The sequence below is a fragment of the Microcaecilia unicolor genome, chromosome 6 (genome assembly GCF_901765095.1).
Source record: "Microcaecilia unicolor chromosome 6, aMicUni1.1, whole genome shotgun sequence".
Lineage (NCBI taxonomy): Eukaryota > Metazoa > Chordata > Amphibia > Gymnophiona > Siphonopidae > Microcaecilia > Microcaecilia unicolor.
Window position 1 is genome coordinate 293,995,536 of NC_044036.1, and position 25,364 is coordinate 294,020,899.

Consider the following 25,364-nt stretch of genomic DNA (forward strand, 5'->3'; position numbering starts at 1 on the left):
TAGATATACAAATGGACTATTCTGTTTTGAGCATGTTTCAAGGACAAGTGGTTTTATAAGTCAAAATAACAATAAATATTTTGTTTAATGAAGATCTCTTGTTTAAACATAACTAAACGGGCTATAAGCCCCTAATGCAGGCCATTGTTTTTCTTATATTTTGTTATTGTGATAACTTATACTGTGCCAAAACTGAAAACTCTCTCTTCTATCTGGTTGATAATAAAAGGAGCTAATTGTGAACACGATCCGACCACCCTGAAAGGAATTATGATATTGAATAAATAAGTATATGTTTTTGTTCCTAGTCATGCATCGAAAGGTTATATAATCCTTTCAAGAAAGCCAGTTAATGTTTAAGTTATTAATGGAACATAACCACAGAGGCACGGTATGGTTGCATTTTCAATATGGTAATACTAGAGCCCAGCTAAGGAACAGCTTATTTTGAATTAGTCTTCACTGGAACAAACTTGCTTTCCTTATGCCATCCAACATCCAGCTGGATAGGCAGTGTCATAACAGGTAAAGGATAAAGCTTTTTTTTTTTTTTTTGTACATCCCACATTATCCCAAGCAAAGTCGGGTTCAATGTGGCTTACATTTGAAAATACAGTGAGACAGAATAATATAATTCAGTTATACCACAGGAGCAAGTAGATGGATATGTCTGAAACATTTAACAAAGTTGAGATTAGCATATGTACCCAACTGGGCATTTAAAACTCTGTCCTTTAATGATGCTGCATGTTCAGAAATCATAGCCATAAGTATAGACAGTTATTAAAATATTATCACATGCACACACCAGAATAGGCATCCATACACACAATGCAAAAGTAAAAAAAAAAAAAAAAAAGTCTACAGTACATCCAAAACTTAATTTTGATGTTCTCATTCCCACCTTAGAAAATTCTGTACAACAGATGAACAGTTCAGTAGGACCTAAAGCAGTAAAAATCAAGTAAAGTCAGAAACAACACAGTTTATATCTAATTGTTCAATTATCCTTAGGATATTCACCTTTGCATATAAAAAGCAAAACCATGTGCATGTAAGGACTGGATAAATTAATAATAAAAAAGAATTAAAAAGTTTAAAGCAAATGCCCTTAATATGTAATACTTGGTAGCAATAATGAAACAGTGATGGAATATTCACATAGTAGACAGCCTGAGCCTAATAGTGTGCTGAACTGGACAATGTGGCACATGTAGACTGACTCTGGACAGACCTTTTGCATGAAAGAAGCCCTTTCCTTATTATTCAATACCCCCCTGTGAAATAGTAGTAATAAAAAAAAGGCAAGTGCATTTTTATAATATACCACTGCATTCCACAAAACAAAAGGAGCAAGCACATACCATATTTTTCTTTTGATGTAGGCACAAGAAAAAAGATGTTAAATGCTCCCAGGTTTCAACCTAATGAATGTTTTTGTGTTTTTTTTTTTACTTATAAATAGTAAGTCTTATTGTTAAGCACCTGATTCTCTACATGACGTCTGTTTTGGTGTCCCTTTAATAGGTGAAAACATCTCTGCAAGACAGGGAGTCCCTAGAAGAACCAGCCCCTCCAAATGACACAATGATTTACAATTTAGAGCTAAGTACTACGCTAACCGATGAAACCAGTACTTCCTCTGTGTACATCCGTATGCTGCAGAAGCCGGCATATTTGAAAATATAAGTGCAATCAAGTGAAAATACTACCAACAATAAAGAACGACAACGTGGACAGAGCAGCTCATAGGTTTGCTTGCTTTGTTTTGGGTTAATGGGGATGACGGTTGAGCATAGGGGAGGGAAAGGGAGATTAACCTAATTGACTTCAGCCTTTTGACGTCATGCTATATACTGTTTCAATCAAGCTTCTTTACCCACTGCTGGCGTTTCAACTCTCCCCTCCCGCCCCCCCCCCCCCTCCTCTGACGCGACTTCCATCATGATATATTCTTCCTGTTTCCGGCAGGTTGTGGGAAGTGGGAGAGAACGAGAAGGAAAATCGTGGTGGGGTCTGATCAGGTCGCTTCAACTTCAGATATGAGTTTGAAGGTAGGACGATGATGGTGGTGGAGTAGGAGTGACTGGGATGTGGGATCTGGTATCGGTGCAGGACTGCGTATAGGCGGAAGAACATGTTGGACCAGGGAGGGCAAAAGAGAGAGGGGGAAAGATGGTAGATCGCGGGGAGGAGGGTTGTCCTGAAAGGTGGTAGATCGCGGGGAGGGGAGAGGAGGGATGCCCTGAGTGTGTAGGGCAGTCAAGTGTGTGTGACTTGGTATCTGTGGTCAGTGATATGAAGTCACAGCATATATGGAAGTGGAGTTGAACTGGAAACACTGTAGTTTTTATATACCTGGGCAAAATAAAGTGCAAAGCACAGCAACCAAATCTAACAAAAACCTGTGACCGTGATAGGAATTAGTAAGTCAGTGGCAAGAGAATTAGATTAATATACAATTACAATCGCTGCTGGTGTTGGTGGAGAAGAGTGGTATGGAGAGATAAGAGAACATAAGAATAGTCAGGCTAGCCCAGTATCCTGCTTCTTAGAATTACCATATTTGCACAAAGAAAAAAGAGGACACGTGCTGCCCCCTGTCACCTTGACCCCCCTCCCCGAAAGAAAGCCAGATCCCCTCCCCAATTTTCCAGCCTTCCTCCACCCACATGACTACCCCTCTCCTTTACCTTACCCTGGTGGTCTAGTGACCTCTTTGGGGCAGGAAAGAGCCCCCTCCTTGCTGCCTGATGCATCTGCAAACTATCTTTCTCCCTGCATCGATTCAGAATGGCTGCCGAGAGTTCAAGCAGTGACCTTGCAAGAGTTCTGCAGAAGTCTCTCGAGGCCGCTGCTTGGAACTCTCAGCAGCCATCTTGAATCGGCGCAGGGCAGGAAAGAGGGGGGGCGCTTTCCTGCCTCAAAGAGGTCACTAGACCACCAGGGCATGACACTAAGGTAAAGGAGGGGAGGATAGGATACCCGCTCATCTGCAAATCCGGACAAAGAGGCAGGATGGCAAAATCCACCTGGTTGACTGGCCGTGTCCTCAAAAAGAGGACTTGTCCAGGAAAAATTGGGCATATGGCAACCCTCTTCAAATTTTGGCCAATCCAGGTCACAAATATTGCCAGCATCCCCAAATTGTTGCAAGATTCCATGCTGCTGATCTCAGGAATAAGCAGTAGCTTTCCCCATGGCTGTCTTAATAGTAGATTATGAATTTTTCCTCCAGAAACTTGTCCAAATCTTTTAAAAACTCAGATATGGTGCAGCAATGAGTTCCAAAGGTTAGCTATTCATTGAATGAAATGCGTTTTCTGTTTTTAAAAGTATTATTGGGGGGGAGAGGTCACGTGATGCATGAGCGACAGTGGATGTGGGTCTCATTGTTAGCTCCGGAACCCGCTTCTAACCCGAGCTTTGGGAAGCTCTGCAACCCCACAAGACATACAGAGCAAAATATAAAGCTAGCAGGAGTGCATGGATAAATTTCTGGTACAACAAAAAATGTCGGCAGCCGCAAAAACGATGAAGAGAAAGGACGATAGGCTCCGTGGAGCCGAAAACAAAATGGCGCCGGCCTCACCGCCGCCCCAGATTCCAACAGACTCTCTGGTACTAGACCTGACCGATGCGGTAGTACGCGCTCTAGACCCACTCTTTACCCAGCTATCGGAACAGATTTCTGGGATTACAGCACTCACCTCCAAGTTGACACGCCGTGCGGCGAACTGGAAACGCGCGTTTCAGAGGTAGAGGATGTCCAGAATGAGCACGCAGAGAGTATTGCAAAACTGGAACAAGTAACCAGAGAATACCAGGAAAAAATCGATGATCTAGAAAACCGTGCCAGAAGAGAAAATTTGCGGTTTGTAGGGTTCCCCGAAACACTTACAGAGGGGGAGATTAAATCAACCCTAGAAACATGGCTGCAGGCGCGGTTTCCAGAGGCCAATGAGGGCGGTAATATCCAGTTGGACAGGGCACACAGAATAGGCCAAAAGCAACCCAGAGACATCGCTATGCGCAGAAAGCAGCGGTGCTTTGGCTATGTAAAAATAATAACGAGGATGCAAAGTTCGAAGGCAGCGCCATAAAGATATTTCAAGACTATTCTACCTCACTGGCGACAAAGAGAAGAGCCTTTACGCTGGCCTGCACATGTCTAGTGGAGAAAAAGCAAAGATTTATACTTCAGTATCCTGCTGTATTGAAGGTTCAAACAAACAGTGGATGGAAATCTTTTACCACGCCAGAATCAGCTTTGGAATGGATGAACTCCTCGGTGGAGTGAGAATACTGAGAACTAAAACGCCACTATTTCGAAGCGGCTGAGATCGCAGTGGGAGCACAGCTAATAGAGAAAACATTATGGATAGTGAATCTTGCAAAGGACAATGATTTACGGATGTTCCAATGGACAGATAAGTTATATAAAGAATGTTAAAAGTTTGAACAGTTTAAGCAGGGTTAAGGGAAGCAGAAAAGAGTTCATTTATGTATCATAAGGGTTGGAGGTGGGTTGCCGGGTGCATTAAACAGACCCGCGTGCCGAACATAAGGCATGCTGGGAAAGGTAAACGAGAAAGGGAAGGATTGTAGGGTGGGGGGGGGGGATAGGTGCGGGGGTGGGTAGGGATGAACAAGCTATGCCAGGACTCGTGGTGCATTACAAGGAGAAATGGACAAATAGAGTCAAACATAAGGAAGATAACATTTTGGAAGGTGAAGGGTTTTAGCTGGGAGACCTGGAGCCTTGGAAATTGTTAAAAACCTGCCCTCGCCCCAATCTCATAAGAGATAATGGCTAGGCCAGCCACACTGCGATTGGTGTCCTGGAATGTGTCCGGGATAACCTCTCCAGTGAAGAGGACCAAGATACTAGCCCACCTAAAAAAATATAGAGCATCAATAGCATGTCTGCAGGAAACCAACTGTGTCAAAAGCAGAGGATAGATCAAGAAGGATGAGGACTGAATAAAAGCCCTTGGATCTGGCCAGGAACAGGTCACTGTATTTATTATGTACAGTGGGGGAAATAAGTATTTGATCCCTTGCTGATTTTGTAAGTTTGCCCACTGACAAAGACATGAGCAGCCCATAATTGAAGGGTAGGTTATTGGTAACAGTGAGAGATAGCACATCACAAATTAAATCCGGAAAATCACATTGTGGAAAGTATATGAATTTATTTGCATTCTGCAGAGGGAAATAAGTATTTGATCCCCCACCAACCAGTAAGAGATCTGGCCCCTACAGACCAGGTAGATGCTCCAAATCAACTCGTTACCTGCATGACAGACAGCTGTCGGCAATGGTCACCTGTATGAAAGACACCTGTCCACAGACTCAGTGAATCAGTCAGACTCTAACCTCTACAAAATGGCCAAGAGCAAGGAGCTGTCTAAGGATGTCAGGGACAAGATCATACACCTGCACAAGGCTGGAATGGGCTACAAAACCATCAGTAAGACGCTGGGCGAGAAGGAGACAACTGTTGGTGCCATAGTAAGAAAATGGAAGAAGTACAAAATGACTGTCAATCGACAAAGATCTGGGGCTCCACGCAAAATCTCACCTCGTGGGGTATCCTTGATCATGAGGAAGGTTAGAAATCAGCCTACAACTACAAGGGGGGAACTTGTCAATGATCTCAAGGCAGCTGGGACCACTGTCACCACGAAAACCATTGGTAACACATTACGACATAACGGATTGCAATCCTGCAGTGCCCGCAAGGTCCCCCTGCTCCGGAAGGCACATGTGACGGCCCGTCTGAAGTTTGCCAGTGAACACCTGGATGATGCCGAGAGTGATTGGGAGAAGGTGCTGTGGTCAGATGAGACAAAAATTGAGCTCTTTGGCATGAACTCAACTCGCCGTGTTTGGAGGAAGAGAAATGCTGCCTATGACCCAAAGAACACCGTCCCCACTGTCAAGCATGGAGGTGGAAATGTTATGTTTTGGGGGTGTTTCTCTGCTAAGGGCACAGGACTACTTCACCGCATCAATGGGAGAATGGATGGGGCCATGTACCGTACAATTCTGAGTGACAACCTCCTTCCCTCCGCCAGGGCCTTAAAAATGGGTCGTGGCTGGGTCTTCCAGCACGACAATGACCCAAAACATACAGCCAAGGCAACAAAGGAGTGGCTCAGGAAGAAGCACATTAGGGTCATGGAGTGGCCTAGCCAGTCACCAGACCTTAATCCCATTGAAAACTTATGGAGGGAGCTGAAGATGCGAGTTGCCAAGCGACAGCCCAGAACTCTTAATGATTTAGAGATGATCTGCAAAGAGGAGTGGACCAAAATTCCTCCTGACATGTGTGCAAACCTCATCATCAACTACAGAAGACGTCTGACCGCTGTGCTTGGCAGCAAGGGTTTTGCCACCAAGTATTAGGTCTTGTTTGCCAGAGGGATTAAATACTTATTTCCCTCTGCAGAATGCAAATAAATTCATATACTTTCCACAATGTGATTTTCCGGATTTAATTTGTGATGTGCTATCTCTCACTGTTACCAATAACCTACCCTTCAATTATGGGCTGCTCATGTCTTTGTCAGTGGGCAAACTTACAAAATCAGCAAGGGATCAAATACTTATTTCCCCCACTGTATAGTTTGCTGTAGTTTGATATCAGTCTCCTGGCTTTTGAAAAAGAGAATTGAGAGGGGTGGGGAGGGTTTATTTATTTGTGAATTTGTCTGTCTAGACAAGGAGTGGGCATCCTCAACTCTCGAGGGCTAAAACCCAATCGATTTTTAGGATTTTCCCAATTAGTATGAGATATATTTGCATACAATGGAGGCAGTGCATGCAAATAGATCTCAAGTATATTATTGGGGAAATCCTGAAAACCCAACTGGGTTACCCACCACTGGTCTGGAATACAAAGATTGCAAAGATAGAGATGTTGCACACCTGTAACAGATGTTCTTTGTGGACAGCAGGATACAATAGCCATACGTGTGGGTGACGTCACAGCTGATGGTGTCAATCGGCCCATGTCCCATAGCCCAGAAACACCTGAAAGAGGTTTCTGAGCATTCTCAGTAGTTCCTGCCCTCTTTCAAACTGCTCAAGAGCATCCATTTTAGTTCAGAGCTGGCTTCAACAAAGGGAAGGGAAGAGCGGGATTGTGTCTCTGTTGTATCCTGCTGTCTACAAAAAACACCTGTTACATCTCTTTCTTCATGGACAAGCAGGATGAACAACAGCCACACTCATGGAGATTCACAATCTAAGGGTTGCTTAATATGATTTGTAAATTTGTAACCCAATACAAAAGGAGGAGGAGACAGTGGGGTAAAGGTAATAACAAATATGGAAGACAAAATTTTCTAGGAGATTTCCTGATAAAAGAAAGTGTTGCCTTATAAAAATTAAACCTAAAAAGGGAATTTGTGGCAGATAATCGAGTTGGTTTCCTCCTACTGTCTGAGACCTGTCTAAATGAGTCTGATCAGTTTGTAGCAAATTTAATGTCCCCTTATGGCTAAGCAATTCCTTTTGGTGCTAGAAAACATAAGAGGTGGAAGCCCAGCGATTATCTGCAACAAACTTTTCCAGTTGGAGTTAGTGGAGGTATTTATGAAAAATGAGTTGGAGGCTGTGTTAGTTAAAGTACCCCTGAGGGTACTGTAGGGGGAATACTAGTTCTCTATAGACCACCATGAAGTTGGGAGGGGAGTTTTGAACATCTCTGTGCAATACTGATGCAGTCATTTCAATTTCAATCCATTCTTATTGCTGGGGATTTCAATATCCATTTAGAGAAACAAAATGATAAAAGAGTAGTAGAATTTCTGGAACTTTTACAAAAATGTAATTTGCAGATTATAATTGAAGATAGTTAGGAGGTTATGTAATGCGTTGGTAGGACAGACGTGTTCAAGTCCCTCTCTGAGGTCCTGCTTTTTGAAACTGTTCCAGCACGATGATATAGAACACCTGCTTACCAAGCTTTTACCCCATGATCTTCTGAAAGTGTATGGCCAAATTTCTAGTTAAAATTGGGGGAGAGATGGGGAGAAGCCTTAAAAAAGATAAAGATCGGGTGCGGAATGGCGAGGACAAGATGGCGCCTGTGGAGGTAGCGGGGGCTCTGCCTTTTCTGAACGCCAACTGGAGCAGCTAGCAGCTGTAGTAGAAAAGTGCTGGAGCCGCGATTGGAGCGGATGTTGGGGCAATCCACGCATATGGAATCTTTGCTGGCAGAAACAACTCGGCGAACTGGAGACCTAGAGAAATAGGTTCTTGCAGTGGATGATGCTACAGCTATTTCTTCAAAGTCCCTGGAGAACCTAGATAAGTGGATGCGTAAGCAAGATGATCTTGAGAATCGCTCCTTTCGGAGCAACCTGTTGATTGTAGGGATGCGTGAGACTGTGCAAGACCATAACCTGGGACCCCTGATAGAACGATGGGTTTGCAGCAGACTTTTCTCTTACTGATGGCACAGGGTCACTGTGCTTTGAAAGGGCACACCGCCTAGGCCGTTATCAAGAAGGTCAGTTGAAGCCAAGAGTGGTGATCGTGAAAGTTCACAACTACATTCATAAGGTACAAAACCTGAGGGACTTCAAGCTAGAGAGAGATTCACTCTGCTATGAGGGCACGCCAATTTCTATTTATCAGGATTTCTTGGTAGCCCTCCAGGATTGAAGGCGTAGGTTCTCCCCTATCTGTGCAGTAGATGTTCATGAATAGGGAAGAATACAAGCAACTTGGAGCTTCAAGGTACTTGATTGCTTTTAAATATTTATTTATTGGATCAGGTTTATCAGTAGTAGTAAGAGTTAGCCTAAATGTTTGCAAAAAAATTTCAGGAGGGTCTTGATTCTCCAGTAAAGGTGGAGAAGGGTTGGAGGAGAGACCCGGAGAGGGTCTAAGTATTTTGTGAAAGAGAGAATAGAAGCGGATGGTCCAGGCTCTTCTTGTGTAGATGTTTGAGCTGAGTTTGCATTTTAATGGAGCCTGATGGCATCACCCACATGTGGGGCTGTTGATTATCTTGCTTGTCCATGGTGAACCATCCTATATAATAATTCTCACCTCCAACGTTCTGAGGCTGCCTGGAACCGTGGAAAAGGAAAGTGGAGTAGATAAATGTGATGTCATTCCTGAAGTGCCACTGATTGGCTGCTATGACATGCTGCAGGACGTTCAATAGACAGGAGTGGAGTGAACAAAACAAGTCTATGGTAAGCAAGGAAGCCCATTGGTTAATCTCTGATTCCACTCCCCAAAGCAGCCGTCATTCCTATACACTAAAAAAAAAAAAAAAAAAAAAAGGAAACCTAGGAGCTGCTTCTCATTGCCGTTTTTACAGCTGTTTCCACTGGACAAAAGGAGGGGGGAGACACACAGACCCTGCAACTGGGAAAAAAGGAGGAAGGAATGGAGGGGGGGACCCTGCAACTGGAAGGAAGGAAGGGAGGGAGGGGGGGGGACACCCCTGCAAATGGGAGACATACCGGGGGGGGGGGGGGGGGGGGGGGGGGCGACCCTGGAACTGGGAGAGAGGGGAGACCCTGGCACATACTCTCATTCTCATTCTCACACACACACTCGCACCCAGTCTCACTCTCTGTCACACACACACTCGCACATTCACACTCACTCAAACATACATACTCCGAGGAAAACCTTGCTAGTGCCCATTTCCTTTAAAACAGAAACGGGCCTTTTTTTACTAGTAATTACATAAAATCAACAGACACTATACAACAAAAATCAAACCTGTATATCTTAAAATCATAAAGGTAAAAAAAAAAAAAAAATATATATATATATATATATACATACTGCACTGGTTATAACAATCGATTTTAAGCTCTTTTCCAAAAGCCTGTTCAAATAAGTCATTCACCAGTGTTACTTTCCAATCTCAAAGCAAAAGTCTGTTCTTCTGGATCTTCAACTGAAAAGGTACACACTAGAGAATGACACGGGGATAAAATTTGTCCCCATCCCATCCCTGCAGGTTCTGTCTGTCCCTGTTCCCGCCCCCTCCCTGTGGGCTCTGTTCTCATTTGCAGAAGTCTCGAACACTTATGATTTTATATTTAAATCTTTTTATTAAAGTATAAAAAGGATCAATATGTTGTGCAACTGTTGTGTATAAATTACAAATAGAAAACAACAATAATAATGAGCAGCTATAATAAACCCTACCACCACCACCCTCTACCCTTCCAACCCCAACAATAGTTGACTTCTACTACCCCAAGGAATCCTAATCCACCATGTTAAAATGTCCAGGGGTACAAAATACAACCCATTCTGTATGCCCTAGAGGGGAGAAATATGCTCTATGAAGCACTGTTATGATTCTTTAATCTGTGGATGAATAAGAAGTCATCAACAATCTCAGGATTCAATCTAGCTCTCCTGTCTTCCACAGTCCTTCCTGCAACAGAAGATGTCTTCTTAGAAGATGTGCTGGTTGCCCCATGCAAATTTTGCTAGCGGTGGCCAGCATGTTTGCTTGTTTTTCCAAAAAAATAAAAATATTGTCTGCATCAATCAAACATAACAGTCCATTAACAGGCTTCAAAGTAGAAAGTGACACTGGGACAAAGTTTGTCCCTGTCCCGTCTCCGTGAGCTCTGTCCCCATCCCCGTGTCATTCTCTAGCACACACTTGTATTTCTGCAAATTCTAGGGACAGATCAGTGGCGTAGGAAGGGGGGGCGGTGGGGTGGTCCGCCCCGGGTGCACGCCGCTGGGGGGGTGTCGGCTCCGCTGGTTCCCTGCTCCCTCTGCCCCGGAACAGGAACCTGTTCCGGGGCAGAGAGAGCAAGGAACCAGCGGAGCCGACGCAGCTCCCAGCGACGTGCACTCAGGGCGGATCGGTTCTCTCGCCCGTCCCTCGCTTCCTAATTGAAGAAAGAATGCGCTCGGGAGGGGGGGTGGCTTGCTGCACCCGGGGGGGGGGGGGGGTGCATCAGCGACCCACCCCAGGTGTCAGCCGCCCTCGCTATGGCACTGGGACAGATAGAATGAAAGTCACTGTGTACCTTCAAGATCTTAAGGCCCTAAAAGGTTTTTAGATTTTCCGAATGGTTTACAGGTGGTGCATTGTTACACAACACATTATGAAACCAGTGGAATGAGCGTAAATTAAGAAAAATGTGAAAAGCAGGAAACTCTTGCAAGCAAAGAGGCAGCCACATTTTGAACTAATAACTTTATGTGCATATCCCTCGGGCAGTTTTATAAACATGTTATTTTTACATGTAACATGCTGAAATAGCTTATAAAATAATCCTTCTCAGACAGTCTGCCCTCACTTAGATGGTTTGCAACAGGTTTTACATTTTAGAACCAGATCTAATGTTTCATGAGAAAATGAATATAATTCTGCAAATATACATATTAAAATCCAAGCATCTGAATGTTTTCAACTGTGTTAGAGGATAGAAAAGATCATTTTGATAGATTTCATAGTGGATTCTCAGAAGGGTCTGTATTTCATGTTTTTTTAACTCTTTATGGTCCTTTTTTAGGGTGAAGATGGTAAAATTGATTGGCGGAAGCGGAAGCTGGAAAGTAAGAACATATTTGTTCATGGTAGTTTTTTTTGCTTATATTGAGAGAATGAACCCATTTCAGGTTTCCTTTGATTTGATTTACTGTTTGAGAACAGACTGACAAAATCCTTTGCATCCTTGTTAGACTACAGGAATTTTTTTTTTTTTTTTTTTTTTTTTGAAAGTTTATTAAACATTAATAAAAGTACAGACAGCCAGTGAGGCGCCCAAACATACTCAACACATATAATCAAAGACACTTCACCTCAACTAACAGTTTCTATGAAAATTTAACTTGCTCAACTTAGCAAACTTTTTCTTCAAAATTTTCCATGTTTTACGAAGGTTCCCACTTCTTAGTCAAACAAGTCCCCCCCCACCTCCCTACCCCATCCCCCCCCCAATGCACTCTTCCTCCCACTGTTCAATGTCCACCCACCAACAGCCCCCCAACCCACAGATTCCTCCCCCTTCCCAAACAATTAACATGAACAATTCTGCAAGAAGGGCTCCCACACAGTCTCCCACTTCCCCACAGTGCGGCACTGCTCCGAGCGAAGTCTTTCCCTCTCGCAAATGAACCACAGTTTGTTCAACCATCGCACCTTCGAGGGAACTACAGATGACTTCCAATGAGCTGCCAGTACCACTCTTGCCGCCAGCTTAGCCTGCCTGGTTAACAGCCCTTGCGATTGAGTAAGGCCCGGAGGCTTTTTGGAAAAAAGGAAAAATTCCGGAGACCACTTAATAGGCCTCCGAAACCAATGCTGTAATCTATATTGAATAGATTTCCAGTAGGCCCGCACCTTAGGACAGGTCCACCAAATGTGTCCCATCGAGCCTTTCTGACCGCATCCACGCCAGCACAAAGGAGAGACATCCGAGAACATGTGGTGCAACCTCACAGGAGTCAAATACCATCTGTAAAGCACTTTCAATACATTTTCCTGAAATGGAACAGATACTGACACCCTCGCCCAACCATTCTCCCAAACTGACCAGTCAGCCTCATCAAAAGTGACTCCTAACTCTTGATGCCAACACTCTCTGTGAAGAAGGCTGGGACGGAGCTGCTGACTCAAATAAGAATAAAGACACGTAATTAATCCTCTAGTGGTCTTAGAATCCTCACAAAGATCCTCTAAAAAGGAGTTTTCACGCAGTATTTTAGATCGAATTTCTCTAGTTTACAGAAAGTGCCGTATCTGTGAATAAGCAAACAATTTGTGCGGCAGAATCGGAAACTGATCCTGAAGAGACTCGAAAGAAATCAAACTACCATCATCAAAGAATTGACCCCAAGACACCAATCCCAAGGTGGCCCACCTAGAGAAAGGCCCATGTTGAAGTCCCGGAGAGAATAGAGGATTGTTAGCTATGGGCGAAAACCTAGAGAGCACCCCATCCGATGTGGTAAAAAGCACATCCCAATAAGAGAAAGTAGATAAAATCGAGGGACACAGATCACTGCATAAATCCTGATATCTACGTGGAAGCCACATTAAAGAGCGAAGAGAACAAGACCCTATCTCAGCCTGCTCCATGTGGACCCACAACTTATGGGAATGGGCCTGAAACCATTCAAAGGCCAAACGTGCCTGAGCTGCCTTGTAGTACCACATAATATTGGGAACTCCCAAACCACCTTTCCTCCACGTCCGATACAACAATATCCTAGGCAACCGGGGACGTTTATTTGACCAAACAAATCGGACCAATCGATCCTGAATCTTTGCCAAAAATCCCCTTGAGAGATTAAGAGGCAGAACCTGAAAAAGATATAATAATTTGGGCAAAACATTCATCTTTAATGTTGCGATCCTGCCGAGCCAGGATAAGTCTATCGCATCCCATCTATCCAAATCTTTATAGAGACTTTTCAACAAAGGAGGATAATTGGCTGAAAACAAATCTTTTAAGACTGGGGTTAGAGTGACCCCCAAGACTACAGGAATTTTTACAGTAAAGTTTGTCAGCTTGACAGACTATTTACTTAGGAAGGAATAATACATTCCAAATTTTGAAGTAATGGTATGACAGATATGACATGTAGTAGTAAATCTTTTTTCCATTTTTTTCACCAGCTGTCATTATCCAAACTACTACCATTGCATCCATTTTCACTGAACATGAGTTCAGTTTCTCTAGCTTTGTGTTTCTATACTGCAGAAAGGAAGGAGACCATCTTGATACTCATTCATATACCCTTAGTTAACATCCCCATCCAAGTGGAACGGCCCTCCTGCATGCCAGTAAAAGCTGCGCAATTAATTTTACTTTTTTTTATTTAATCTCTTAGTTGAATTTCTTGTATTGGTTTTCAATACAAATATAAGCAAGAGCTCACAGCATAACAACAAGCAATATGCTACAAAGTATGGCAACACTGGAGCTCACATTTAAGAAGTAGCAATCTACATCCGGAATCAAATTAAGTGAAAACGAGAGAGGGAGGAAAGAGGGAAAGGGGAGGGGGGGGGGCTGGAGGATACAAATCAAATTATAAAGCATGCATATGCCAAAAAATATATCAAATTTAGTACTTATCTTTGTACAGTAACAAAATAAGAGACAAGTGGTAGCCATTTTTCCCTATATGAAGCAAAACGAGAAGATTTCTTTGCAAGGTGTGAGTCGAATTTGTAAATTTGGAGCACTAAGTTCCACCATTCCTGGTAGGTAGCCTGATGTAAAGACTTCCAATGGGAGAAGATTACCTTCAATGCTAAAGAAACTATGGTGCTAACAAGAGCCCCTTCACTAGGAGTCAGCAGACTCTTGTAATACTGATCCCTGAGAATCACAAATTGATAAGTGAGTGAGCCAGGAAGGTGAAAAATGTCTACCAGCTGTGACCAGATTTCCAGCCAATACTTTTTTCAGTCCAGACCAGTGAGTTGTATCTACCGACCAGCAGATGAAGGTAGAGAAAGACAACCGTTTCTAGTCAGATCCACGGTAAAAGAAGAGGTGCAGTTTGGAGCTAGTTAGTATTTCTCTACAGCAGATCATGCAGGTTGGACTAGTGCTGTTGACTGGTTTCTTTCTTTCTTTCCTTCCTTCCTTCATCTGAGACCTGATTCCCACAGTTATAGGTCTAGCGTTAGATTTTTGTTTTTAAGCAGTGTGGGCTTGTGCTGAAGAGAATGGGTTGGCACAGGTCCTACGATGCCCCTGCCAGTGGAGTTAAAATAAAAGGGGAAGTGCTTGCCCAGTAATGTTTGTTGGAAAAAAAAAAAGTCTGCGGGAGTTCTGGAGCAAGAGTAGGGGAAAGTGGCAGTCTTTGGGGGCTGCCAGCCATGCCTGTCAAATGTTGTAGCTTATGCAACAGCCAGGGGCTTTCTGTGGTCACTGACTCCTCCTGTCCTGATCTGCACAGTGGGACTGTCAGCAGGACTGGATGACCCTAGAGTAAGTGGCAGGTTTTGCACCAGTCTCGGAGCAACCAGGGCTGGTGCTTGGGTCTCTGGCGCCCCCCTGCAAACTATCAGGTGGTGACACCCCCCCCCCCCCCTCGGTCTAGCATCTCCTTTCTCTCGTCTCCCTCCCCCCTTCTCCCACCCCATACTCTTTTTCAGCCCAGTGCCTTAAAAGGTGAAGAACAAAATATTTTTTGTTTTTTTTTTTGTTACTTGACAGCTTTTTGATTTATTTGAAAGCTTCCCATATGTAGATATAAATATCATGGAACCTCTAGATCACTACTGGGAATTCAAACTTACTCAAAAATTGACAAACTATCCTAAAAAGTTGGAATATAAATTTTTTTGTATCCCATCCACTTGTATCTTCTCAGTTTCAACCGGGAAATGTCTCAGGTTTAAACAAACAGGACCTCAAAACTTCCGATAGGAATGAATACTATAAGTATTAACACAATCCGCTATAATAGATGGAAGTGAGATATTATCATAGGTCCCCAAAATAAGAAAAAAGGAAAAAAGCATCAACTGCAAAAACTCCTTGACAAGGAGAAAATCAGATGATTTAAAAAAAACTTTTTTTCTCAAATGAGGAAGAAGTGAGTGACCATACAAATTAAATAACAAAAATGACCAAAGCTAGAATTTAACCAAAAAACCCAAACTAACAGGAACCTCCACAAAATGGCACCTTATATTGAAAAACAAAATAAAAAAACAGTTGCAGAAGCATGGCCAGCCCCACAAAAAAAAAAAAAGAGAGAAAAAGAATTAGCTGTAGCTGTGGCTGTCTCTGTAGCTCACCGTTTCAAAAAGCGATCTATCTCCCTCCAACAAGAGCACCTTGTTTTGCAAATCTTCATGCTGCCTCGGGAAGGAAAGAATAATCCACTGCCATCACTGGCTCAAAGATGGTGCCAGGAAGGCGCAGACGCTGGCGATTTAAAGAGACCATCTCACCCGGCTACCCAATCTCAAGAAAGCTGGCGAGACCAATAGGATCCTCAAGGAACGTCAATTAATACACCAATCAAAAATAAGCATTCCATTAGATGCTTCTATTTAAACCATTCGGTTCCACTGTATCCAACTTAAGATCCACTGTTGCTCTTTACGCCCTAATTTTTTTTTTTTTAATATCCCCCCCTCTCTTACCCAACCTAACTTGGTCAATTATCATACATCTCAATTGATCAAACTGATGTTTAAATTGAATACAGTGCCTCACCATAGGAGCTTAATTTTTCATTTGTGTTATGCAATGACGATGTTCAATCACGCTTATCTTAAATTTACGTGTGTGCCCAATATATAAGAGCTCACAAGGGCAATGAAAAAGATAAACCACAGTCATAGAATCATAAGTTGTGCTGCATATTAATGTGAATTTCGTGCCACTTCTCGAGATAAAAAAAGAACTCTCGATAGACACCGAACAAATAGAACAATGTCCACATCTCTTGTGTTGTCCTGCCAACTGTTGTTGAACTGTCCACACATCTGAAAAGCTTAATTTGTCCTGCAGATAGTTATTCTGAGCTATATAATCATAAGATGTTGATCATGAAACACTTCATTTGCATAACATTCCAATGATTTCTTATAATAGCAGCAATCTGAGGAGATCTATTTGAATACTTCAGAATGCACAGGACCACCGTGGAACTTCCTTTCTCTTTCTTGTTATCAGTTGGCTCCTACAGAGTCTCTCGATTGATTATAAAGAGCATGTTTAAAAGATCGTCTAATAAACTTATCAGGGTATCCTCTCTCCTTGCATACTGTCATAAGATAACAAAATTTCTATCAGTAGATTTGACATATACATCAGTTCTAAGTACCCCCTGTTCCTTTTTCACCAATACATCCAGGAACTTGATGTAATCAAAATGATGTTTTCATTCAAACTTGATGGTTTCATGACAACCAACAAATCCATGCGGATCATCCACTGTACCTTGCCACAATACAAAGATATCATCAATATATCGGCCCCAAAATTGGTCCTTAGCAAATTCAGGAAAGGTATATACATAACGGTCTTCAAACTGATCCATGAAAATGTTAGCTGTAGAAGGAGCAAAAGAAGCCCCCATAGCAATCCCTGATTTTTGAAGGTATAGTTCATCATCAAAAATAAAACAGTTGTTAAACAAGGCAATTTTGTTAAGTTTAAGCAGAAAATCTGTAGGGACCGCATGAGGACGTGGGTGTGTTTCCAAAGCAACCTACACAGTATCCACAGCTTCTTGTGAACAGTTAATTTCTAAGATTTCTGTCTCTGCTGCTCTTTTCTACACCTCACTTTTATACTGTATGTTTGCTTCTGACAGCTCTGTGCAAAGCAAAACATGGAGGTTTTGAAAACGGAGATGGCTGTCCTTGTTACCCTATTCAAATTTTTCTTTCAAATAAGGCACCAGAATATTAAAATATCTGAGATCCTAAAACTGAGGGGAAAAGTGTTCTTTATTTTCTTTGTTTCTGCTCTGTCCATTGCGTTAAAGAATCCCTTTTGGCTCTTTGAATTACACGTGCTCTTTCTATTCACTTATTAGGAAAAGAAGACAGAAAAAAATGGAAGGAAATGAAATTGCTGAAAAAGTTAGAGAAAAAAAAGGTCCAGGAGGTGACAGAGAAGCACAAGCAAGAAGAGGAGCAGAAGAAAGTGAAGGGTAATGCTCAGGAGAGGGGCTCTGGTTTAGGTGGCAGAAGGCTGTCAAGATGTGAATTGGCTTCATAGGTAGTGCAGTCCCTCTGTTAACAGGCATGTGTTATTTGCTTATTTCACATAGCTTGAAGTACCAAGTCCAGTTCTATTTTTTGTTGTTGGGGGGGGGGGGGGGGTAGAAACACATTGAGTGAAGGGATCAAATTTATAAAAGAGAAAAAGTTATGCATGTAAATTGTGAGAAATTGCAGGGGGATCTTGTAAGCTCTTTGAGCAGGGACTGTTCTTCTATGTTAAATTGTACAGTGCTGCGTAAGTAGCGCTTTAGAAATGTTAAGTAGTAGTAGTAGACTGGAAGACTGGGCTTCCAGATGGCAGATGTAATTTAATGTGGACAAATACAAAGTGATGCAGATATGGAAGAATCCAAATTATAGTTGTACAATACTAGGAGTCCCCACTCAAGAAAAGGTGGGAAAATGTGGGATACAAATGCTATAAATAAAAAATTAACTATATACCTGAAATCTTCTGCTTAGTGTGCAGCAGTGCCCAAAAAGTAGACAGAATGTTAGGAATTATTAGGAAAGAAATAGAGAATAAAACAGAGAATATTATAATGCCTCTGTATCCTCCGTGGTGTGACTTCACCTTGAGTATTATGTGCAGTTATGGTCATTGCATCTCAAAAAACATACCATAAAATTAGAAAAGGTATGGAGAAAGGCAACCAAAATGATTAAGGGGATGGGATGACCCTTGTATGAGAAAAGATGGGGGGGGGGGGAATAAGATAGAGGTCTATAAAATCTTGAGTGGAATGGGTAAACGTGAATCAATTGTGTACTCTTTTCAAAAAGTACAAATACTACAGGGACATGCCATGAAGTTACTAAGTAATACGTGCAAAACATGGGAGAAATATTTTTTAATTCAACTCATAGTTAAGCTCTGTAACTTGTTGGCAGAGGATGTGGTAAAAACAGAGTAGTTCGGATTAAAAATGGTTTAGACAAATTCTTGGAAGAAAATTCCATAAACCTAGGGAAAGCCGCTACTTAACCGGGAGGGAGAGGGGAAGGAGGTAAGTATCAAGGCGTCTTGCTACGTTTTGAGATCTTAGCATGGAGTCTTGCTACTTTTTGGGATCTTTCTAGGTACTTGTGACCTGGATTGGCCACTGTTGGAAACTGGATACTGGGGATGGATCTTTGGTCTGACCCAATATGGCAATTCTTATGCTCCAAGTTGAAAGAAGAGATTCTCAGCCATACAAGTCTGATTCATCTAGTATGAAGTGGGCTGAATAGGAGCCTCTATACAATCTATCAGATTGTGGTACATGTGAGCAGAGCAAGTAACTGTTAGCATGTTCTTTTCTAGGGCGCCAGTACACGTTGAGTGTGGCACTTCCAGGTTCTATATTGAATAATGCCCAGTCTCCTGAACTGCGTACATATCTTTCTGGCCAGATAGCTCGTGCATGTGCTATCTTCTCTGTAGATGAGATTGTGGTGTTTGATGAGACAGGAGAACTTTCACGGTAAGGACACTCCATTTCCTTGGCTGGCTCAATAACTTTTCTGTGTGTCCATATGCGCTCGTATTTTCTTTTAATGTGTTCATGAGGTATAGCTTGCATTTTACAGTATTTGATGTGAGTTTTACCTGTTTTTCTGTTTTAAATATGACGTGTTGCTGGAGTTTTATCTTGCCTAAATTTTGTATTTTGTTATGCAGGACTCCTTCCTGTGCTGGCTCCAATCCCAAAATGGCTGCCGCAACCTCCAGCACAGTCTTGTGAGACTGCTGCTGGAAGTCATGGCAGCCATTTTTACAATGGAGACCGCATGGACGGCAGGAGTGAGTGGGGATCACTCCTTCCCCAACTCATCACTAGGCTGGTATGGTAGTCCCAGAGGTGAGACCTACAGTGGGTCCAGGAGGGAGCTTTGTCTTTTTCGAAGGGAGGGAGGAAGTGGGAGCTCTTCCGATTTTTGGGGGGGGAGGGGGGACTGTGGAAGAAGGAGGGAATGCCAGACACCACAAGGGAGGGAGGAAAGGCTTGAATATAAACCAATACTTTTTGATGTTGGTTTGTGCCTTGGCCTCCTCTCCCCCACTTCAGAGAGGAGGGTTCCTTGAGTGCTTCCCTGGGCGGGACCAGATTATCTGATCTGAACAAAAAAACAAACCAAGAGTCTGTTTCCTGCACTGTTCTGCGGTCATGTGGGGGTTTCCTAGTGCTTGCGCAATGGAGGGAGGCTTGGGCTGGTTTCCATGGCATTTTGCTGTTCGGCTATGTTCTAGAATTCTGTTACCAGTTTCCCTGACCTTTTTGTGGTGTCTCCCTGAAAGTCTTCTCAGAAAGTGACAGTAGTTCATCAGACCTTGGACAAGTTCGTTGCCTTGGATGCAATTGTTCCAGTGCCTCAGGAAGAGAGAGGTTTTGGTAGGTATTCAGGGCCGGTCTTAGCAAGTGCGGGGCCCTATGCAGATCAATTTGACGGGGCCCCACCCTAGCTCCGCCCACACCCTAGCTCCGCCCCCACCCTAGCTCCAGAGCCGGCCACCCCTACCTCCGAGCTCCAAGGCCCCCAGCTCCAGGGCTTGTCGATCCTGCACAGTCAATGCCAACTGAAAACCATGTCTTTTTCACAAACACAGATACACCCTAATCCACTATAGAATAAGTAGTAATATTTAAACTTTCTATTTAGACAAAAATTAAACTGAACCCCCAAGATGCCAGACTCTGCATACAACACCACAGAAACAGAAAATGTCCCCTAGTACTGTGCAAAATATAAAGACAACAGATGTAAATTTGAAAAAAAACTAACAAATACCAATCACCACTTTACAAATTAACAAATAGAAATAAAACAAATATAGAAAATAAAATAATACCATTTTATTGGACTAATACATTTAGCTTTCAGAGGCCAAAACCTCCGTCCTCAGGTCAATACAGTATAGAGCTGTTACAGTATCCTATCCTGACCTGAGGAAGGGGGCTTTGTTCTCTGAAAGTTTGTCAAAATGTATTAAAATTAGTCCAATAAAAAGATTACCTTATTTACATGTTCCATTATAAACATTTATTAACACAGCTACAATACTAATATCCTAAAGCAGTTTGTCGTCTCTGGTTTCTGCTTTCCTCATCTTCTTTTCACTGTCTTCCATCCAGCATCTGTCTTCACTCTCTCTCTGCCATCCAGTGTCTGCCCTCTCTGCTGTCCCCTCCATCCAATGTCTGCCCTCTCTCCCTGCCCCTTCCGTGCACATCTGCACTCTATCTCTGCCCCTTCCATTCACTGTCTGCCCTTTCTATCCCTTCCATCCACTGTCTTCCCCTTCTCTCTGCCCCTTCAATCCACCATTTGCCCTCCCTCTCCCATCCATCCGGGTCTGCCCTCCCTCTCACTCCCCCTTCCATCTAGGATCTGCCCCTCTCTCTGCCCCTTTTTTCAGCCCCCAGTTCCAGCCCCACTATCCCACCAGTCCCCCGTTTCAGCCCCAGCCCTTTTCTCCCACCAGTCCCGAGCTTCAGCCCCCAACCACTCCTCCCTGTCCCCTTTTCAGCCCCCAGTTTCAACACCAGTCCCCAGCCCTTTTCTCTCACCAGTCCCAAGCTTCAGCCCCAGCCACTTCTCCCTATCTCCTTTTCAGCCCCCAGTACCCACAGTTTCAGCCCCTGCCCCTTTTCCGCCTCCAGTCCCAGTACTAGCCCTCTTATCCCACCTACCCTCTTTTTCAGCCCCCAGTTCCAGCCCCCTTCATCCACATGCCTTGTATTAGAACCCCCCTTTTCAGCCCCAGAACCATTCTCCCACCTGACCCATGCATGGCCCCCATTTCCCATATGGCCCCTTCTCAAACCCCAGTTCCAGCCCCCTTCTCCCATCTGAGAACCCCCATCCCACACCCTTCTCCCATCTGAGTCCCCCTTACCCCCTCCCCCCAACTGAGAACCCCCATCCCACACCCTTCTCCCATCTGAGTCCCCCTTACCCCCTCCCCCCAACTGAGAACCCCCATCCCACACCCTTCTCCCATCTGAGTCCCCCCACCCACCTAAGAACTCTGTTCTGCTGCACCCACTAACTTTAAAAAAAAATTGAGAAGCGCCGAGCAGCAGGCAGCGCCTCGCGTCTGCCCTGCTAGTAAAAATCTCCTGCACGTCGTTGGGCCGGCCTTCCCGCATTAAGTCTCGCCCTCCTCTGAGGTAATAGGCTCTTCCCGCATTAAGTCCCGCCCTCCTCTGAGGTAATAGGCTATTCCTCAGCGACCCTCCAGACCGGTCAAGACGCGTGGGTTATGTCCTCCTACCAGCAGAGGGAGACTGAGAAAACACTAAGCTTTTGAAGCCTGTATATATAACCTGTGCAGAACCTCCACTAGCCAGTATTTTCTCAGTCTCAGCAGAGGTAGCAGTTGACAGCCTGTGCAGTCTCCAATAATCTGGTGAGGTAGTTTGTCATTGGGTCGTAGGATTTTTTTTTCCTTCCAAACTTTATTCTGTTGCAGTACCCTGTACGTGTGTGTAAAAAAAAAAAAGTGCTTTGAGGCCCTGGGTCTGGTGGGGCCCAGTTTTTCCCCCTGGGGTGTTACACCTATGTTTGGGTCCCTCCCCCTGTGCTGCTCTCTATTTCTGTTTGCTTGGCAGCTTTGTGCCTCGGCTGCTTTCTCAGTATTGTAGCCTTGAGTGCCTTACAATTTCCAGATGCCAGAATTAGAGTACTGTGCCTTTAAGGTCAGTTATTCTATTTCATTTTGCTTGGCAGCTTTGTGCCTCGGCTGCTTTCTCAGTATTGTAGCCTTGAGTGCCTTACAATTTCCAGATGCCAGAATTAGAGTACTGTGCCTTTAAGGTCAGTTATTCTATTTCATTTTGCTTGGCAGCTTTGTGCCTCGGCTGCTTTCTCAGTATTGTAGCCTTGAGTGCCTTACAATTTCCAGATGCCAGAATTAGAGTACTGTGCCTTTAAGGTCAGTTATTCTATTTCATTTTGCTTGGCAGCTTTGTGCCTCGGCTGCTTTCTCAGTATTGTAGCCTTGAGTGCCTTACAATTTCCAGATGCCAGAATTAGAGTACTGTGCCTTTAAGGTCAGTTATTCTATTTCGTTTTGCTTGGCAGCTTTGTGCCTCGGCTGCTTTCTCAGTATTGTAACCTTGAGTGCCTTACAATTTCCAGCTGCCAGAGTTGGAGTACTGTGCCTTTAAGGGCATTTATTTCTTTATTTTCAGCGGACCGAACGGGGGTTTCGATTCCTTGCTGGAACGAGAGAGCAGCGCTTCAGTGCTTTTGCAGTGTGAGTGAGTTTTTGGTTTGGCGCGTTTGCGGAACAGCTTTTCCCTTCCCTCGTGGTTTATGGCGGCCCAGCTCCTCCGATGGCGCGCGTGCTCGTGGCGAGGGGTAGAGGCGCCGGGCGCTCAGTGTAGCTTTGCGGTGCACCTATAAAGGTGGCTGCGGCACCCCCCGACTTGACCGCGGAGGGATTGATGGTGTCGGGAGTCTCCGGGTCAGCGGGAGCGTAGGCAGGGCCGCTGTCAGCGGGAACAGTTTCGGCGGGAACAGCCGCCATCTTGAGACTGACGCGGCCCGTGGAGCCAGCTGTTTTTGGGCCTGCGGCCTCCGTTTTTGGCACAAAAGGGCCTATTGACGGTCCAGGAATGGTGGGCTTTCCTCCAGATTTTGTCTGGACGCGGTATCAGGCCTGGAGATCGGGACCCCCCCCCCCCCTAATTGGAAGAGGGGGCTATTTCCATCTTGGCTGAGAGACCACGGTTAGAGTGGTCAGAGGACAGGCAATGTTTTTTTCCTGTAGCTGCAGAAGCTGTGCTTAGTGATCTGGGGTAGTCAGATGGAATTGACGGCTCTCAGGAGCAGGATTGGTGGATTCCTGGAGAGGATCCTTCAATAGTGCGGATTTTCCATAGAGATGAGCTGTCAGAACTCATAGATCAGGTGTCGTCCACCCTTCAGTTTGGTCCTGAGGTGGCTTTGGGGGAAACTGTCCAGGATCCGTTGGTGAAGGGCATTCAGCGTCAGGCGTGATCCTTCCCTATGAACAAGGATCTCCGGGAGATGATTTGTCAGGAATGGGATTTGCCGTGTATGGTGGCAAAGGCAATGGCGAGGCTTTATCCCCTCCCTCAGGACGATAGGGATTCCTTTAAGGCTCCCACGGTAGATGCAGTAGTGACGGCAGTAATTATAGCTACGGCTATCCCGGTTGATGGAGGAACGGCCCTCCGTGATCCTCAGGATAGGAAGTTGGGATCTTTTCTCAAGCGTAATTTTGTTTTGTCGGCTCTAGCCCTGCAGGCCTCGGTTTGTGGGGGTCTGGTAGCTCGGGCATGTTTTCGTTGGGCCAAGAAGCTCCTGGATGATTCGGTAGATGTTGGTTCTTCTGGGGGTCAGGAGTTAGCCGACTTGGACATGGGTTCATCCTTTTTGTCTGAGGCTTTTATGATTTGTTGCCTACTTCAGACAAAAAATATGGCTATGGTTGTGGGTCTCTGCCACTTAAGGGAGCTATGCTCTTTGGAGAAGATTTGGACAAGTTAGTGTGAGGTCTTAGTGATACCAAGGTTCTATGGCTTCCAGATTTTCGGTTCAAGGCAGGGGCCAGAACTAGTTCCTCTCGGGGACGGTTTAGGGAGGCTCAGCGGTATAGGCCGGGCAGATCGAGTGGGACCTACCCCTAGCTGTCTGTTTGTCTGTCCAATTTAGATTGTAAGCTCTGTTGAGCAGGGACTGTCTTTTCATGTTAATTTGGACAGCGCTGCATAAGTCTAGTAGTGCTATAGAAATGTTTAATAGTAGTAGGACCTCTAGGGGTCGGTTTTTCCAGCGCGCACAGTTCTTTCGTGAGAGTCGTCACGGAGGGCGTGGCTTTTCCGCAGGAGGTTAGTATTCAGGCCGCAATTCCCAATGAAGGTGTGCGGGCTCAGGCTCTGGTGCATGTTGGGGCTCGGCTGAGTCTGTTTTACCAGAGCTGGGCCCAAATCAGGTCAGATCAGTGGGTTCTCAAGGTGTTTCGAGGCGGATATGCGCTGGAATTCGAAAGCTGTTCTCCCGAAGTGTTTCTGGAATCCTTCTGTCTGTCTTGGAGCAAGAGGGCAGCAGTGAGGGACACTCTGCGGTGGCTGCTCGCGTTGGGAGCCGTGGTTCCTGTTCCTTCAGATCAGCAACGCTCAGGGTGCTATTTGATCTATTTTGTGGTCCACAAGAAAGAGGACACTTTTCGTCCCATTTTAGATCTCAAAAGTGTCAATGCTGCACTCAAGGTGCCCTCTTTCCGGATGGAGACGTTGCGGTCGGTCACTGGTGCGGTCCGGAAAGGAGAGTTTCTCACTTCCCTGGATTTGACGGAAGCTTATCTTCACTTTCCTTCGTGCAGCCTTTTGGTTCCAAGTTACAGGGTCCGATTCGTCGGTTCCTTGCAGAGAAGGCGCCGACGGCCCGTACTTATCGTCAGGTCCTGGGCCTGATGGCGGCGACCATAGAGGTAGTTCCGTGGGCCAGGGCGCACATGCGACAGGTACAGTCAGCTCTGCTCAGTCGTTGGTCCCCTCTGTCGCAGGACTTGGAAATGTGTTGTCTGCTGTCGGTTGCCCCTCGTCTCAGTCTCCGCTGGTGGCTCAACCCGCGCAATTTGGGAAAAGGAATGCCGTTGGAGTCCCCACAGGGGCTGGTAATGGTCACAGATGCC

General features: G+C 44.6%; 1 protein-coding gene across 1 annotated transcript in view; it reads left to right on the plus strand.

Moving 5' to 3' along the window:
• The first annotated feature begins 1,971 nt into the window (after nucleotides 1-1,971).
• SPOUT1 (SPOUT domain containing methyltransferase 1) overlaps nucleotides 1,972-25,364 on the plus strand; it is a 47,166-nt gene continuing 23,773 nt past the window's right edge. Inside the window, exons 1-4 of the mRNA XM_030207896.1 lie at nucleotides 1,972-2,054; nucleotides 11,523-11,565; nucleotides 17,527-17,643; nucleotides 19,023-19,182. Coding sequence (XP_030063756.1) covers nucleotides 2,043-2,054; nucleotides 11,523-11,565; nucleotides 17,527-17,643; nucleotides 19,023-19,182 — 332 coding nt within the window. The 5' untranslated portion in view covers nucleotides 1,972-2,042. The remainder of the gene's footprint in view (nucleotides 2,055-11,522; nucleotides 11,566-17,526; nucleotides 17,644-19,022; nucleotides 19,183-25,364) is intronic.